At 41.3% G+C, this 18,262-nt stretch overlaps 1 protein-coding gene across 1 annotated transcript in view; it reads right to left on the reverse strand.

Annotated features, from left to right (window-relative positions):
* LOC122808678 (alpha-2-macroglobulin-like) overlaps positions 1–18,262 on the reverse strand; it is a 2,073,303-nt gene that overhangs the window by 1,151,483 nt on the left and 903,558 nt on the right. Inside the window, exon 8 of the mRNA XM_044079658.1 lies at positions 2,817–2,993. Coding sequence (XP_043935593.1) covers positions 2,817–2,993 — 177 coding nt within the window. The remainder of the gene's footprint in view (positions 1–2,816; positions 2,994–18,262) is intronic.

The raw sequence follows: 18,262 nt of genomic DNA on the forward strand, positions 1-18,262 counted from the left end.
ACAAAGCTTTCTTCAGCTATGTCAAAATCCTTAGACACAATGACCAGTAATGCATACAGCTAATGTATAACAACAACACTTATTCATTTCTGAGGACATAGCAAACAATTCAATTCTAACTTTACTCCCCTGTCTCCCCCTAACTTTCCCCACCTTAGGACCCCCACACCACCCCCACTGATTACTTCGAAGCAGGCCCTGAATGTTCTCTCTCCATGGCCAAAAACAGTTGCTCCATGGGTCCTGATAATGTGCCAGGCTGCCTTCTTATAAGCACCAAGTACTATCTGGGAGACTCACTACTAAGCTTATTCAACCTAGGCCTCTCCAGTGATTTTGTGCCAGACGAATGGAGAACTGTGGTAGTCATTCCATTACACAAGGTAGGAGGATCCACTACTGATCAAGAAAATATAACAACATTATCTGCAAAGCAATGGAACACATCATTACTGAATTTATTAACAAGGACATACACTGTCAATAAGCGCTGGACCTAAGCCAGGTTCAATTTGCTAAAGGCAACTTCTGCCCCCTTAACCTAGTAGGCTTCTTTGAACATGTCGCAGGTGGATTAGACTCAGGCAAACTAATTCACACTGCCTACCTGGACCAGTGGGTAACATACGGGTTTACATTTCATTTGATTATATTGTCGATAATGGTACAATGTAGAATGTTATCAAAGGCCTTTTGATACCATTCCACATTCTACTACTATCGACAAGCTAATCAAACTAAATGAAAACCAGTATGTTACCCAGTGAATAGCAAACTGGCTAACTGGCATAACCCAATCTATTAGTGTGGGAGGCATGATCTCTCTGAAAAGAGTGGCATTTACTTCTCTGATGTCAAGTCTTATACAAATGGTCTGGGACAAACTAAGTTTGCAGATGACTGTAAACCTGGAGCTGTCATTAATTTCATATCTGACTTTTAAATTATTTTTATTTATTTATTTTATTTTACATTTGTTGACCGGGCTAGTCCAGCTGGATATATGTCCATTTTCAGTGGAGGCCCGGGGAGAAAAGCTCCACAAATTACAACAACATAAAAGGTCAAGACAAAGACAATAACAGTATAATTTGGTACATAAGTTTTAACAATTATAGTACAAGCCTAAGATTATATATTTTATATTTCAGTAGGAAAAAGGAAAAATTTATCTAAGAATAGATGAATAAGACTAATACATTTGTATTAGAAATGGTGTAGTACAAATCTTTATAACATATTACAAAATTAGATACACCTAGTAATTTATGATAAGAGATACTAAGGTCTCACGAAAACCTAAGGAAGAAAAACACTAGAGATCAATAGATAGAGTATAGAAGAACAGCAAACAAGGATGGATTTCTAGTGTTATTTAACACATAGGTGGGACTATTGTCCTTAGGCAAACCTGGATGCCATGCACCTACCCCACGGGTGACACCCTTTTGAAATCTGACTCCACCATTAGGGGACCTGGGCATTTTCTTTAGCAATGAACTGTCCTTTGATTACCAGGTATCCAGTATCATTAGGAAATCCTTTTACCTTGCCAGAGTAATCACCAGGAGTATTCCTTCTGGATCTTATGACGTTATCATCCCTCTCTATTCCTCTCTTATCAGGCCTATAATAGAGTATATTGGACCCTTTGGTATGTACCTGTCTATGCATATGACCCAACCTAAGAGACTACAGCATTTTCTCACTAAAATAATCAGGGGCATGACTTCCATGATCTACCCAAATTACCTTAAAGCGTGCTTTCTCTTTTCTGTTTCCTACAAGCTCTTTCAGAGGTAACCTCTGTCTAGCCTACAAAGCTTCAAAGGATCCAGTCCTATGTGACCTCCTATATATCTGTAAAAGTAATAACACCCTCAACACCTTCTCAAGACAACCTAACTTTGACTGAAACATAAACAAGACATTCTGGCAAGATAGATACATATTCCCAGAGAATCCCTCTTTTATGGACCCGATATCCTTGGGTTGTAAAGCAAAGTAGCTCCATGATCCTCTTTAAGAGCAATCTGGAAGAATGGAAGATCAATCGTAATTGCACCATGAGTCTGGCCTCTCAAGCCCTTACTTAAAGGATTCGAGACGAGATATAAGCTGATCATGACAATGGGTACCTACGATTTGGGGTATTGTGGCTAAGTTGCTAAAAGTCCTCTGGGTCAAAAGCCTAGTACTGACCTATGGACCTATGAACCTATGCTTTAGTCCCACTCTATGAAACTTTTGTCAAGCATCATTTCACTGTAGCCAATAAGCCAAAGAAGCACTTGAATTCAAAACACATTTTTTCAAAATACGTAATCTGTGGTGGGCTTTGCCTCCCTACAACCCCATGCACTGTGTGATCCCTGCTTCCCCAACATAACTGTTTTGATTCTGAATTACCACATTTTTGGTGAAAAATAGAATGTTCCCGCTATGACAAATTCTTGATCGGGTACATGTTCATAACAAATTGTGTCACACCATGTGCAACCATGTGCAACTATTACTAATACGGATAGTACATTTTACACACACGTCATTAGCATTAGAATATAGTAGAAATTACATCCATATTATTGCAGGTTTTACATCAGCAGCTACTACATGACTTTGATAAGTCACCAAATGTTTTTAATCAACCACTTTACTACCCTTGTGATTCTCAGATAATTAGATGAAGGGCCACATTTATATTGTCAATAATGCATAATGCTTTTATTTATACTGTCAGATGTAAGTAATTTTGTTCTCGCTATAGGCACTTTTCCTTCCTGCTGTGTAGTTCATCTAAATGTTGTGGTACTTACCACTTTCCAGAAACCGAATGGCTTTTTCCTTGATTGCTGCAGTTAGCTGGCCAGTTTTCTCCAAGTATTGCAAGATAAAGATGTTTGGAGCGAACAGCACCATGTTCTGTTCTCCACACCCATAAGGCATGGCAAGAAGATTGTCCAGATTCTGCAGTGCATTCCCCATTATGTCACCTGTGTCAAAGAACATATGCATTAACATTGCATTTTATTTAGACTTGTCGTAATTCATTGTTAGTTGGTACCAATTGCAAGATCATCAAAAGATCATCAACTACCATGCTAAAAGCAAATTTTTCATGTTTTTTGCCACATCCCTATCTGAACTTATCCATATTAAAACTGACAGGAGATGGTTCCATTTTGTTTACATATTTATTTATTTGAGGCAGGTAGTAAGCTGAACTGCATGGGCTCTTTTTCAGTTAAATTCAGACTCCAAAAGCCAGCACTCAAAAACAGCTTAAAGGCAATTCAGATTTTAATTTAACTCAAGAGTTAAATCAAAATACATCATACCACCCGAAAGGTGGACAAACAAGCACACAACCTTCATCAGTGCAATAACATAATACATCAAAGGCTCCTACTTTTATACAAATATGTCAGCCCATAATTCATTCTTATTGGTTCTCACAATTGCTCATTAATTCCTGTGGGAAACAGAGCCCCCAATTTAATGATCCACATTTGTTCCTTATAATTAAGCGTGGAATGCAATCCCTCTTTCTGCGTGTTTATTTCCCCCACTTTGTCAATGATAATGAATGAATATCTGGCAGTAGTATGTTTTAAAATGTGTTTGTATCGGGCATTGGTGCCCCTAGCACACCTAACATCACTTAAATGTTCAGAAATTCTCAGTTTAAAGGGATGTGAAGTTTGACCTACATAAAAAGCAGAACAAGTGCATCTAATCAAATACACAACCCAATCCATTATTACAATTGCCATACACTAAGATGTCAAAAACCTTAGAACAATTTGAAGAGGTAAAAGATTTTTATTTAGAAATGAACTTGCAAAAACTGCAGTGTCCACATGGGTAACACCCAACAAGTTTATTTCCTTCTAACATAAATTGAGAGTTGGTCCTGCCAATACCACAACTTTTTTTTTAATAACTTTTTATTTGATTTTAAAAATGTTAACAAAATATTATTACATAACCAATTGTACAAAGCAACAAAAAAAATGTAAAGTATATACAAAGTCTGTAACAGTATTAAATCATATACATTTCTAAAATTTGTCTAACAGATCTTTACGTTTTAACCAAGACAATAATTTATGTGCAACATTTGTTGTTCTGGTATGTTCTGTGAGTATCTTTCTATTACAAACAGTCTTTGATACTGAAATAAATTCAGAGAATTCGAGGACATTCTTACATTTCTAATTTACTTATAGTAAACCCACCATAGTTTTCCCTTTCCTATATGTAAACTTACATCTAGATGGTATTAATTATTGTAACCTATCATCCATATCTAGGACATCCCAATGCTTATGTATAATATTCTGAAAAAAAGTGATGTTGGCTCCATAGTTCAAATTGAACCTAATGGGTTGGCTCTCAGTATTGTCCTTGACCTGATATTTCAAAAGCTCTGATCTAAGAATATTTCCGGTAGAGGATAAAGCCCTTTGGACTTTCCACCTAGAGTAACCCCTATTGGTAAATCTATTAAGCATATCCTGAGCTTGAACCCCAAAATCATCAACAGAGGAACATATTCATTTAAGTCTCAGAAATTGAGATTTCGGAATGTTGTCAATCATACGCCTTGGATGGCAGCTGGTAGCATGTAGCAGTGTATTAAACTGTGGGTGTTTTCTGAATATTGAGCTTTTTAGGGTACCATCATTCATTACCATGACTTTAACATCCAAAAATGTAATAACCTTAATATTAAGTCATAGTAAAATTTATACCCCATTTATTTTCGTTTAAATATTCCACAATTCTTGTAAATAACTCACATCAGAATGCAATACTAACCAACAGTCATCCAAGTAATGGCACCATATAGCCACAGAATTAAGAAAAATATTATGGCATTCATCATAAATCAATTGTTCCTCTATATAGCCCATAAAGAGATCTGCATAAATGGGTGCAAACAAAGCCCCCATCACAGTCCCTTTTAACTACAAATAACATTGGTTGTCAAAATAAAAGACATTTTCCGTCAGCATATGTTCCGTAAGGCATATTAGGAATGTATTAAATCCAGGGCTATATAAGGAAGCCCATGTTAACCAATACTCCAAGGCCAAAAGGCTACCCAAATGAGGGATATTAGTGTATAACGCTGATACATCCAATGTACACAACAACCATCCCTCCTCAATCTGCATCTCCTCAATGAAATTCAAAAACTCAGTGGTGTCTTGAATGCACAAACACACACATATGCCAAGAGGGGTTTCAAATAGCTAGTCAAAAAACAGAAAGGGGTTCAGTTAAAGAGCCCCTTCCTGAAACTACTGGTCTTCCTGGAGGTTTTTCAAGGCTTTTGTGAATCTTTGGTAGCATATAGAAAATCTGCCTAGTGGGGTTAATCCCAGTAAGATAATATCTTACCTCCTTAGACATAATCCCCTCCTCAAATGCCAAACATAAAAAATCATCAATTTCCTTTTTTAACTTGAATGTGGGGTTCAGGAACATCAGCTGATAAAACTGATGATCAGATAGTTGGTTAATCACTTCATTATAGTACATTTCCCAATTCCATATAACCAGCACTCCTCCTTTATCAGCCTGGTTAATAACTATATGCTCATTCTGACTTAACCTGCCTAGAGCTTGGCATTGTACATCAGATAAATTATCTTGCCTATCCCATTGATGTAAATTGGCTGAAAAATGTAAGCCCTTCAAAACCAAAACAGCAAACAAACTATATACATATATATATATATATATATATGTGTGTGTGTGTGTGTGTGTCTGCATACATAAATATATACATATATGTATGTGGACATAAATGTATATAAATATCATTTAATCAACCATTTTCTAGCCATACTCTTCTTATTCTTTCGGCTTTTCCCGGTTAGGGGTCACCACAGCGGATCACCTGTCCGCTCATGATTGGCAGTGGAGTTTTACAGAGTCTAGTTGAGGCCCACACTTATATCAACAATAATACGTAAAGATTTTAGTTACATGTAGACATGACTGCCAGATGTTAGAAATGTTTTCCTAGCTATATAGCATTGCTTCAGCTAGTGTGGTGTTTTATTGGCCTGGATGTACCCATCAAGGTTTAAAAATAAAAAGTAAAAGTCATGGGCTTTCAGAAGTCATGTAGCTGAAACACTGTTTTTTCTTTAAAGGCTCAAATGCATGTGTTAGAAAAATATGTAATAGGCAATAGTAATATGCATGCTTAGTGCATTCGAGATTTAAAAGGGTTAATACATTTATTCTGTTCACACTGCATGAATCTGCACAGCCATTAGAAACTTAACAAGAAGCATTCTATTTCTGCTAATGGCATGAAAATAATAAGAAGTAATTCATTTCAGCGAATGTCATAAACTTAACAAAGGGATATTCATTTCTGCTTATGCCATGAGAAAACATGCAGCTGCTAGAAGCTATTGATAAAGAAAACAATAGATGCTTGAAAGTTTAAACTGTAGTCAGTATTACTTGTACTAAAGCTAGAAATGTACCTTGAATCTAGGTAAAATGTAACACATGTATTAGAACAGTACAATAGAAGAATTGAAATGCTGAAATGGACTGACATAAACGCAAGGCCAGGTTGTTTTTCTCAAAATATTTTGCAGAATGGCAGATAATTTAACTTGGTCAGCAATAAGTCTAGCAACATTTTCTGTAGAACATACAGAAAGCTGTGTCTAACTATGTCAGCAATAGAATGTAACATTTTCTGTGTGACAGGAAGAGAACTGTATAAGTATAACCTATTAATCATTAATAATTCAGACAAATCCTGTGCCTACATGCTTTGTCTCCTTGCTACAAGTAATAAAGGGTGCCTTGCTTGAACCTAACGTGAATTGGTCTTTGAAGTTTTTTCCTTTGACAGATTGGTCCTTCGGACCGGATCCCTCTCTTCACCTCGGATCAGACGGGCCAGGTGGTTGAAACCGTACGGGGAAGAAACCAAATCGGTTCTTCTTATCTGAAAAGCCCTCCGACTGAATAGTCGTTCAAAAGAGGCCAGCCACTTTCTGATCTGCGACTGAAGGACGGGTCTCCTCGAATTGGCGATCAATCACATGGGCTCAGGTAAGGTGAATCTACTTTTTTCTGTTTTAGATCAGGGACTAGATATGTATTGTTTTTGTTAGACTGTATTTTTCTGACAAGTCAGGGACAAAAAAGATTACTGTCTTGTCATAGATCAGGAGAAACAGAATAAGTAGGCAGTCATTCTGAAGAGACTATAACAAAATCTGTGGTACCACGTTAAAAAACTAAGAAAAGTTACGTAACGATAAAAGGGTAGAAGAAAATGGGTAATAATTGCACAAAAAGACCCCCAAATCCGCCGTTAACAGAAGACGCAAAATACATGCAGTCGCAGTGCGCCGACAATATTAAATATTATTCAAAATGGGTTAATAAGTACGAATTCGACGGGAAATTAGAAAAAGCCTCGCTTATCAAACTTGTCAAACAGCTCAAAACCGATTCCAAAGGTCGGGTAAAAAAGCAACGTAAATTAGGAATTCCTCAGGCACACAGGTGGATTGAGGAAGTAAACCGTAGGGAACAAAAGAACAAAAATTCAAAAGCAATGTTTTTAGATAAGGAGGACAATAACTTAGTAATAGCATCAGCACCTCCGCCTCCCTTACCAGAATATGAAGCAAGTGAACAAGTTAGTCCACCCCCACGATATCCTGTGGTCACTGAAGATAGAGGCATTATGAAAATAAAACCATTTATTAGAGATCCCATCGAGACCAGGTCTCGAACAAAGGCAGGTAACTCAAATGAAGGCATCGAGTTATGGCAAATGGTTAAGAATTCATGATCTATAAGTGAAGATGAAGAAATATGTCCACTGATAGAAGTACCCAACCCTCAGGCAGGTCAGGACAATCAGGACCCAACTATTTTAGTGTATAGACCTTGGACTCCGGAAGACATCCGGAAAGCCACTGAGGGAATCCCCCATCCAAAAGTTAATTTTAGAAAATTCTCTGAAGATTTACAAGGAATGAGGCTGAGTTATAACTTAAACAGAGAAGAGGTAGAAAAGGTAGTTAGACAAATTTTAGGGCCAGATTGGCATATGATTAGTGGGAACTGGAATCCCCGTGACGCTGCACAAAGACCCCTCGAACACAGCAGCGCAGAATTAGACACCATAGTAAAAGGTCTTACAGACCGCATCTCTGAAAAATGGAAACCCAGGGCAGACTGGACTTGCATTAATCAATGCATCCAACAAGAAGGTGAAACTATTGACCGGTATTATGCCAGACTGTTAGAGTGTTTTAATAACCACTGTGGAATGCAGGTTCCTGAAGATCAAACACAAGATTCCCCATATGAACAGAAGTTAAAGAATGCATTTTTAAAGGGCAGTATTGCACCTATAAGCAGTTTTATTACAAAACACATGGTAGATCATCGTACAAGTGGGTTACAGTCATTACTTGAATATGCTAGGCATGCCGAAAGGCATTTTAATAGCAAAAAGAAAAAGAAAGCTCAAATATTTTCTGTAGAAGATGGAGCAGAAGTTTACGTAGTACAGTCTGGGAAAAAGGGCAAGAAAAATGCACAGAGAAACAAACAATCTGATCAACGATCAGAGGACTTTGAAGGGCGAAAGAAAAGGGGTGAATGTTTTAAATGCGGTACAAAGGGACACTTGGCAAAGGATTGCAGGAAAAATAAGAAGGCAACAACGGAAGACAAGGAGGGTGAGGACTGACTATATGGTAGTCAGGAATCACTAGAAGGGGCTAGCGAAGAAGGGACAAATGAGAATGTGATAGAGGGAGTAGAGGAAGTGCAGGAAGTTAGTGGCAATGAAGAAGATGAAATATTAGACCTAGCTTATTGAGCTTGGAGCTCTATTTAGCAGACACGAAACCAGAAGTTACACTTCTGGTAGAAGGGAGGGAAGTCAAATTTTTGTGTGATTCAGGGGCATCACGAACCCTGATACATCCCTCCAAACTACCAGAAAACACAGAGACACCTGATTACATACTGGTTAAAGCAGCTAATGGACAGCTGTATCGGGAGCCCCTCTCCCGTGACATTGGAATAACTGATCCAGTTTCAGGATTGACACAAAAAAGCAAAATTTAATTGTTGTTTCTACAAAATGCCCAGTAAACCTCTTGGGCAGAGACCTCATGCAGCTATTTGGTATAGCAGTAGTCCCAACCATGCAGGGTATGGAAGCACAGCAACAAATTGATACCTTTGCAGTGCAATCGGAGGGTGAAATGTTTTATTGGTACAGCCAGGACTTGGTTACGACTGGTCCAGGGACTGTAAACGAAGAGTTAATGAATGTAGCCATCAGCAAGTTCCCCTCCCTTGACAGTGATAAGCAACAACTGTTGCACTGTACCCTGTATTATTGTAATACACCAGGACCTGATAAGGAATATGAGCAAGAATTGTTTAAGAATCATGCAAACAGATTGATATTGCGTAACCTGTACTGGGACACAGAAGGGAACAGTGTAGCCAGCTGTTCATTGCCCCAGGAGTTCTCTGCACTTTATAAATCTAATCGATTACCACATGTTAGCTTAACCAAAAACAGAAATATAGAATGGGCAGACCTAAGAGAAAAAGTCACGAGATGGGAGAAACAGACAGAACTAGAACTGTCAGAACAGGGAATACAAATACAGAAGTTGAATTGGATAACTCAGACCAACCCAGCTGTACACTTACAGTCTGGTGAGGACAGCTGATTGACACTTCTGTTAAAGGAGGAAGAAAATGCCTTACAAAATATACCAGAGACTCTCTGGTCAACAGGAAGGTCAGATGTAGGACTTATTCGTACAGCGGGACCAGTTACTATTACGCCAAAGTCAGCATTTAGACCACAAAAAAGACAGTATCCCTTAAGAAAAGATGCAGAGGCAGGGATAAAGCCTATTATAGCAGCCTTACTTAAAGGAGGGATACTAGTAGAATCTCCCGATTCACCATGTAACACACCCTTATTTCCAGTCAAAAAAGCAAATGGAGAATGGCGTATGGTCCAAGATTTACAAGCTGTAAATGATGCAGTAATACCAAGGGCACCTACAGTGCCAGACCCACACACCCTGTTGAATGATTTAAAACCTCAACAGAAGTATTTTTCTGTGGTAGACATTAGCAATGCATTCTTTTCGATACCGATACACCCTGACAGCCAGTATTGGTTTGCATTCACATTTCAGGGGAAAAGATATACATATACGTGACTACCACAGGGGTATTGTGAAAGTCCAACGATATTCTCATAAGAGATGGCAAGCAACTTGGTGGGATTCACCCCACCAAGAGGCAGTCAGATTTTACTTTATGTTGATGACATCTTGCTGGCAGCCCCCACCCAGCAGGACTGTAGAGAAGATACCATAGCACTTCTACAATTTTTAGCCGCTGAAGGACATAAGGTAAATAAAAGTAAACTGCAGCTTTGGAAAACACAAGTTAACTACCTGGGATATGTAATATCCAAGGAAGGCAGAACATTAGATGAGGACAGAAAAATAGCAATTTTGCAAGCACCAAAACCCACTACCAAGAAGGAAATGATGTCCTTCCTGGGTACAACTAATTTTTGCCAGAGCTGGATCCCAAACTATGCTTTGGAATCTGCATCTTCTGAGTGGATGGATAACAGAAAGTTCACACCGGGGATCACACCAACAGCACTAGTAGATACGGGCCAAGGGTACTAGCTACTAGTACAAGGGTCTAGGGAACTACTAAAGGGGCGGTGAATACCGCACAATGTAGCTGGGCTAATATATGCCTTCAGGCAGATAGCCCAGTACCAACCTATGAACCTATGATACACAGAGTGAGCTCATTTCTGAAGCTGATTTGCCAGTAGAGCTGTCACACCGCTTCTTTGGCATCCAACAGGCACCATGTGACCTCACTGGGTAACCGCCTGCTTGTACACTTCAGGAAAGGTTCTTTTAAATTGTTATGGATGTATGCTGGCTGGTTTTATGAAGAAGTTTTAAAAGATGAAAGCGCTAAATGTTCAGAGTGTGTTTAGGGCTCTATTACCCTCGGAATTTACTTTTGTAATAGTTGGTTTTCATTTTGCTGTCTACCACATTGCATGCTATTGTAAAATACCTGAACTGCTCTTCTTCAACTGGAGCTGTGCAGAGGCACAATATAAGACAAGAACACACATTTTAACAACATAGTCCCATTCCCTGTTAATAATCAATATTGTACTGAACATGAACAGTATTTCCTTGACTTGTGATGTGATACATGGGGGGTATTTCTGCACATGCATGTGCACTCATATGCATATGAATGCACACACACACACACACACACACACACACACACACACACACACACACACACACACACACACACACACACACACGCATATTTTATGTATGCATCACCTTTTACTTTCAGTTGCAGTGATCCGATGGTTGTTTTGATAGCTGCCTAAACTATCGACAATTCAAACTTTTTCAGTCTGATAGTTACATTATAGTATTATAGAATAAGAAGTTATGTCTTACCATAATGATCCATGTGAATTGTTCATCTCGCCTTTGTTCTTACACACGGGTTCGGAGCCGATCCTCGGCTCTGAGTCGGCCGCATCACCAGCTCAGCATCTTCGAGAAAGCTCGAGGCACAGTAATATCCCATGATCCTCAGGTGCTAACCCTCAGATCTAGTTTGCTATACCAGAAGAATCCCTATTGGAACTGTGTCTAGAACACTTATAAACAGATACTACACAGTGTCTGGAACCCTACTGTCAAGTAGAGGAGAAAAGATGCCATTACTAATGCACAATGACATGCCCACCATATCTAGAAAAGGCTGAAAAGGAATCTAGTTGAATACCATTCTCCCAGACCGCAGGACGGGGGATGGAGGGGGGGAATGTAAGAACAAAGGCGAGATGAACAATTCACATGGATCGTTATGGTAAGACATAACTTCTTAATGTGAAATTGTTCAATCTCGCCGTTTGTTCTTACACACGGGTAGCGTCCCTAGCTCCTTTTTCCTGGGTGGCTCAAGGGAGAACATTCCTGAGTACAGTGGAACCAAAGGTCGCCCTGTCCCTGGAGCTCTTGTCTAGCTTATAGTGGGTGATAAAAGTATGTGGTTTTGCCCAAGTTGCCGCTGCACAAATGGTATCTAAAGGCAAACGAGCGGTATGGGCTGAAGAGGTAGCAATCGCCCTTGTAGAATGAGCTCTGGGTTTGAAAGGGAGTTGCTGTTTCGATTCAGCATATACCAAATTTATGCAATCTGAGAGCCATTTGGATAAGGTAACCTTCGTTACTGCCTGTCCTTTTCTTTGGTCAGCATATGAGACAAATAGTTGATCTGACTTCCTGTACTCTTTTGTCCTATGTAAGTAAAATCTTAGTTGTCTATGAACGTCCAACTTGTGCAATGTGTATTCTAGCTTATTGGAATGATTTTTAAAGAAGGTAGGTAGTTCGATAGATTGATTGATGTTCTGAATCGAACAAACCTTCGGAAGGAAGGACGGATTGGTGCGCAAGGTTACTCTATCTGGATGAAAAATCATGTACGGGGGTCGGATAGATAGAGCCTGTAACTCTGAAACTCTCCTGGCGGAAGTGATGGCAACCAGAAAAAGTGTTTTCCACAAAAGAAATTTTAACGGAGTTGTGGCTGCTGGTTCAAATGGGGGCAACATGAGTTGTGACAGCATGAGATTAAGATTCCAAGGGGCTATTGGATTACGAAAGGGGGGACGGAGGTGAAAGGTACCTTTCATGAAGGCTTTACAAAGCCTGTGGGACATAAGAGAACCATCCTCACGGCCAACATGAAAATTGGATATAGCGGCCAGTTGAACCCTTATACTGGATGTTGATGCTCCTTCTTGAAAAAGTGTGGTAAGGAAATCTAGTATCTTGTGTACTGGAGCCCCGAATGGATCTATACCTTGTTTGGAGGCCCAGTGCGCAAAACTTTTCCATTTGCTGTTGTGGTTTGTGAGAAGATACAATAATTTGTTGTACTGCAGGGGATAGTAACTCTGACCTGGCTAAGATGGGAAGCGGAGCAGCCAAGCTCTCAGTTTGAGGGACTTGAGGAAGGTGTGAGGAACTCCCGACGAATGTGTCAACAGGTCTGGCTCCGGGTCCAGTATCCATGGTTCCTCCACTTGATGAGATTGAAGGAAGGGAAACCAGATTTCTCGAGGCCAGAATGGGGCTATCAGTATTATGGTCCTGTCCAGATGTTTGGCTTTCTGCAAAAACCTGGGAATTAGTGGAACAGGAGGAAAAGCGTAAAGGAGACCCGGGGGCCAATCGTATACCAGTGCGTCCCTGGGGACACCCCCTGGAGGGGGTAACAGGGCAAAGTAGCTTCTGCATTTGGCATTCAATGGGGATGAAAACAGGTCACAGCAAGGCTGGCCCCATCTGCGGAAGATCTCTTCCGCCATTTGAGGTTTGAGGGACCACTCGTGAGGGAACAGGATGGCTCTGCTCAACCTGTCCACGATTATGTTGGAAGTCCCCGGGATGTGCGTTGCTATCAGAAAGCGTCCAGTGGACTTTGCCCATTGCCAAATTCTGAGGGCCTCTCTGCATAACGGGTAAGATCTGGTTCCCCCTTGCTTGTTTATGTACCAGAACACTGACATGTTGTCTGTCTGAACTGTCACTGTTCCCCGAGGTAAGGACTTGTGAAAGTGTTGCAACGCTAGAAACACTGCCCTCAGCTCTAGAACATTGATGTGCAGATTGTACTCCAAGTTGGACCATTAACCTTGGACTGTTTGTCCCTGAAAGAATCCCCCCCCCACCCTATCAGGGAAGCGTCCGTGGTTAGAGTTGCTACCGGACTGGGTAAGACAAACGGTCGTCCTAGTGTTAGCTCTTGACTGTGTATCCACCACAAGAGATCCTTCTTGCAAGAATTCGTGATCAAGATTTCGTGAGACAGTGGAAGTTGTAGATACGACCACTGGGCGAATAGCATCCATTGAAGAATCCTCATGTGCATCCTGCCTACAGGAACTACAAGAAGGGAGTCTGCCATCAAGCCTAGCACTCTTAATATTTGTCGTGCAGGGACTCTCTTGTTATGAAGAAGGAGTGAAATTTGATGCCTGAGGTCTGATACTCTTGGTGGAGGGAGAGTAACTTGAGCCAGGGAAGTGCCTAGCTGTGCTCCTATAAATAAGATACGCTGTGACAGCGATAAGACAGATTTTCCAAAATTCACCGTTATGCCTAGTGAAGAGCAAAGACTGATGGTGTAGTCCCTGGCTTGTAGAAGACGATACCCGGTGGTGGCGGATAGGAGCCAGTCGTCTAGATAAGGAAACACTCGGAATCCGTTTCGTCTCAAGTGAGACGCTACTACTGCCATGCATTTGGTGAACACCCTGAGGGCTGAGATGAGACCAAAGGGCAGAGTGCGAAACTGGAAATGACTGGCTCCCAGCGGGAAGAGCAAGTGATCTCTGGACGCCCTGGCCATCTTGATATTGTAGTATGCGTCTTTGAGATCTATAGAGCACATCCAGTCGCCCTTCTGCAGAAAAGGGAGGATTGACTGAAGCGTGACCATCCGGAACTTTTCCTTTTTCACAAAGGTATTTAACTTGCTGAGATCTAAAATTGGCCTCCAGTCCCCTGTTTTCTTTGGAACTAAAAAGAACCTTGAGTAAGTTCCAGATCCTATTTGGTCCGCTGGGACTGGTTGGATGACTCTGTTTTCGAGCAACCTTCCTATCTCTATGGTTGCTTGGTCTCGCAGACTTGGTGGAACGTCTGGGAGTTTTTTGGAGTTGGGTGGCTTTTTTATGAAGGGGATGTTGTAGCCTCTGGTAACTATGCTTTTTACCCAGTAATCTGATGTAAGATTTAGCCAGGCCTCTGGGTATAAAGCCAAGTGACCCCCGACTGCCTCCAGAGTAGGACAGCCGGGCCTGCACTCAGGAGTGCTGCAAGGGCTTTCCAGAGAAGGTCTCTCTGTCACCCTGATTTTGCAGACCCCCTCTGCCGGCTGGGCGGCGTCTTCCGTTTCTTCCCCCTCCTCTGCCTCTGGAGGGGGCGTCACTTTGGGTGTGCTGAAAAGATCCCTGAGTCTTTCGGAACCACATTTTTCCTCCTCATTGCCCTTTAGGGTAGGGTCTAGATGGAACGGAAAAACAGACCCCTACGGCAGACAGGGTCTTCCCTTCTTGTTCACACCTCGTGAGAGTCTCCTTTACTTTGGGCCCAAACAAGGAGGCACCATCGAAGGGGGCGTTGGCAAAGGAAGACTTAAAGGTTTCCGCAAAGGAGCATAAGCGCAACCAGGATTGTCTTCTCAGGGCGATCGCTGAAGCTGCCGCTCTACTCGACCCTTCGGCTGCGTATGAAATCAGCCTCATGGACGAGTTGACTATGGAATTTAGGGTGTTAAGTTGCGCTGTCACTTTCTCAGCGACAGCAGCATCTGTGTGTCTCTGGAGAGTATCTCCTAGTTCCTTAATGAGATCTCTCTGTAAACACGTGAAATGCATAAGGTAGTTGAGCGATCGGATGGAAAAAGTCGCCGAACTAAATATGCACTTCCCATATCTGTCCATTGTCCTAGAATCCTTATTAGGAGGATGGAGAGAGGAAGATGATTCAGACATCTCTTTCTTAGTGGCCGCCGCCACCACCATAGTATCTACGGGAACTCCTTTTGTAAGATAGGATTTATCTTGGGGAGCCGTCATGTATTTGTTTGGTTTACGGGGACTGGTTCCACTGTATCAGGTGTTTCCCAAGCCCTCCGAGCTATAAGATCCATGAGATCGTCAAAGGGTGGAGTCACCCAGGAGGTAGAAGGTTGAGCCCCAAATGCCTTCAGTAAGACCGATTCATCCACAGAAGGGGTAAGGGTTTGCCAGTCCCCTCTTTGCTTCAGGATTTCCAAAATGTCTGCAAACGAGACATCCTCAGAGGTGGACCATGGGGACCCTTCTGTTTCATCTAAATCAGTATCAGACATGAGAGATTCCTGGGGGGAATCTATGTGCCTCCTCTTGCACAGTCGTTTCCTTGGAATATCCTCAGTGGGAGCTTCTGGGGATGCATCTGAGGAGCCAGAGTCGCCCTGTGGGGACTTCTGAGGCATTGGGTCTCGACGCTTGGTAGGTACCGAAGGCACAGAAGCAGAATGCGGACCTTTTGGGGAAGGAGATGAAGATACCGATGAAGTATGTGTCTGATCAGACAAGACCTTCCTCATGATGTCAAAGGCACCGGTGCCCCGACCCGAAGATCCGACCCGATCCGAAGAAGGGGGTCGTTTCTCCGGAATCGGAATCACGGGCTCCGACACCAAGGACGGATCCGAACTGATCTGTGCCGAGGCACCGAGGGGAAGAGTCGGAACCGATATCTCGGTTCGACTATCCCCCCGGAACCCAGGAAAGATCTTCGGCTCCGAGACTCTCCGGCTGGTTCCGAAGGAGTCAAGGTCAACGGAGCAGATAGCACTACTGGAGGCTTCGGCACCGAGGGCTCTACAATCATTGGTTCTTCGACTCCTAACACCGATGACTCGACGGGTCTCGGAGGAGGAAGTGTTGAGGGAACTGGAATAGCTTCGAGTTTCGAAACCAGCTGGGATGAAACCTCGATTAATTTGGACAAAGCCGAGTTCTCCATAAGCTTCTGTACCACTCGGTCCACATCGGAGTTGGAAAGTGGCCTCGAAGAATGGGTCGAAGGGATCGAAGCCGTCACCGAGCAAAGGATAGCCGAAGGTGGTACCACTGATACCGGCTCCAAGACCTGAGCCTCGTGCAGAGATAAAGTCTCGACACCCGGCACCGAAGTCATAGGAGCCGGTGTCCGAATCTGAAAAGAGGTGCTCGGAGCCGATGACTTGGGCTCCGACACTCCTGAAGACTTCGACCCCTTCGAAGACTTTGAAACCTGTTCAGCCTTGTCCAGGGCCTCCTGAAACTCGGGTTTAAGCAACCCTCTGTCAACCAACTTCCTGGGTCTTTCCAGCATGACCCTCCCACTAAAGGAATGACAGATGGAACAGTCTTCCTGCAAGTGGAGAGGGCCAAGACAGTAGACGCAGGATGAGTGGTTGTCAGTAATGGACATCTTCTGTTCACACTGACACCTTTTAAAACCACTTTTGGTCTTTTCTGACATTTTTACAGTAAGGAAAAAAAAAAAATCCAAGAAAAAGTACACCACTCTTAAGAAAATTTCCTATAATATATTTTAAATGTAATATATATCTAAACTGTAAAACACTCACACAGCACACTATGATATATATATATATATATATATATATATATCTATATGAAAAATTGAAAAAGTTAAAGGCAAAAAAACTATATATATATATATATATATATATATATATATATATATATATATATATATATATATATTTTTTTTTAAGTACTGTAAATTCTTACAGAAAAACGGCCTAAGGCCCTTATTAAGAATTTTGAAGTAACAACCTAACTAAACTAGCCTTAAACAACAACTAAATAATAAACCTATCAAACACTATAAAGAAGAGTATAAAAAGTAAAAATTAGAAGTAAATGACAAGAAATATATAGTAAAAAGTCTACTGGCCCCAGCCTCTCGATGTGATCTGCTGCTAGCGGCAAACTAGATCTGAGGGTTAGCACCTGAAGATCATGGGATATTACTGTGCCTCGAGCTTTCTCGAAGATGCTGAGCTGGTGATGCAGCCGACTCAGAGCCGAGGATCGGCTCCGAACCCGTGTGTAAGAACAAACGGCGAGATTGAACAATTTCACATCTGTTAAGCATAATGGTATAAGTCAGTTTTGTTAAGACCTGTGTTGCACTCTCTTGTTTTCCCACTCCTTCACTGTAAACTTTCAAATGAGCATCAAACATACCGAATGTCCCAAGAGGAACTCAGAGAAACAGGGAGAAGGGAAAGGGGAAAGTAAAGAGAAAATGCAATTAAGAGAGATGTGTTTGACAAGAAGAAGTATGGAACTGGAGGTGAAAACTGATATTAAAGTTACAGGAGAAGGAAAGGTTTATAATTATAATGGGTTTAACATTTTTATCTACACAAATTAAGTAATTACTGGTAGACACTTTTCCCTTTTCAGTAAAGGATTTAAATGTGTTCCCCACATCTGAGTAGATATTCCTGATATAATACTGGAACTAAAATTATTTACTTCGAAAATTTATTTAACTGTTCAGTTTCTGGAACA

Source organism: Protopterus annectens, chromosome 8.part0, assembly GCF_019279795.1.
Source record: "Protopterus annectens isolate FY-2018-M chromosome 8.part0, PAN1.0, whole genome shotgun sequence".
NCBI lineage: Eukaryota > Metazoa > Chordata > Ceratodontiformes > Protopteridae > Protopterus > Protopterus annectens.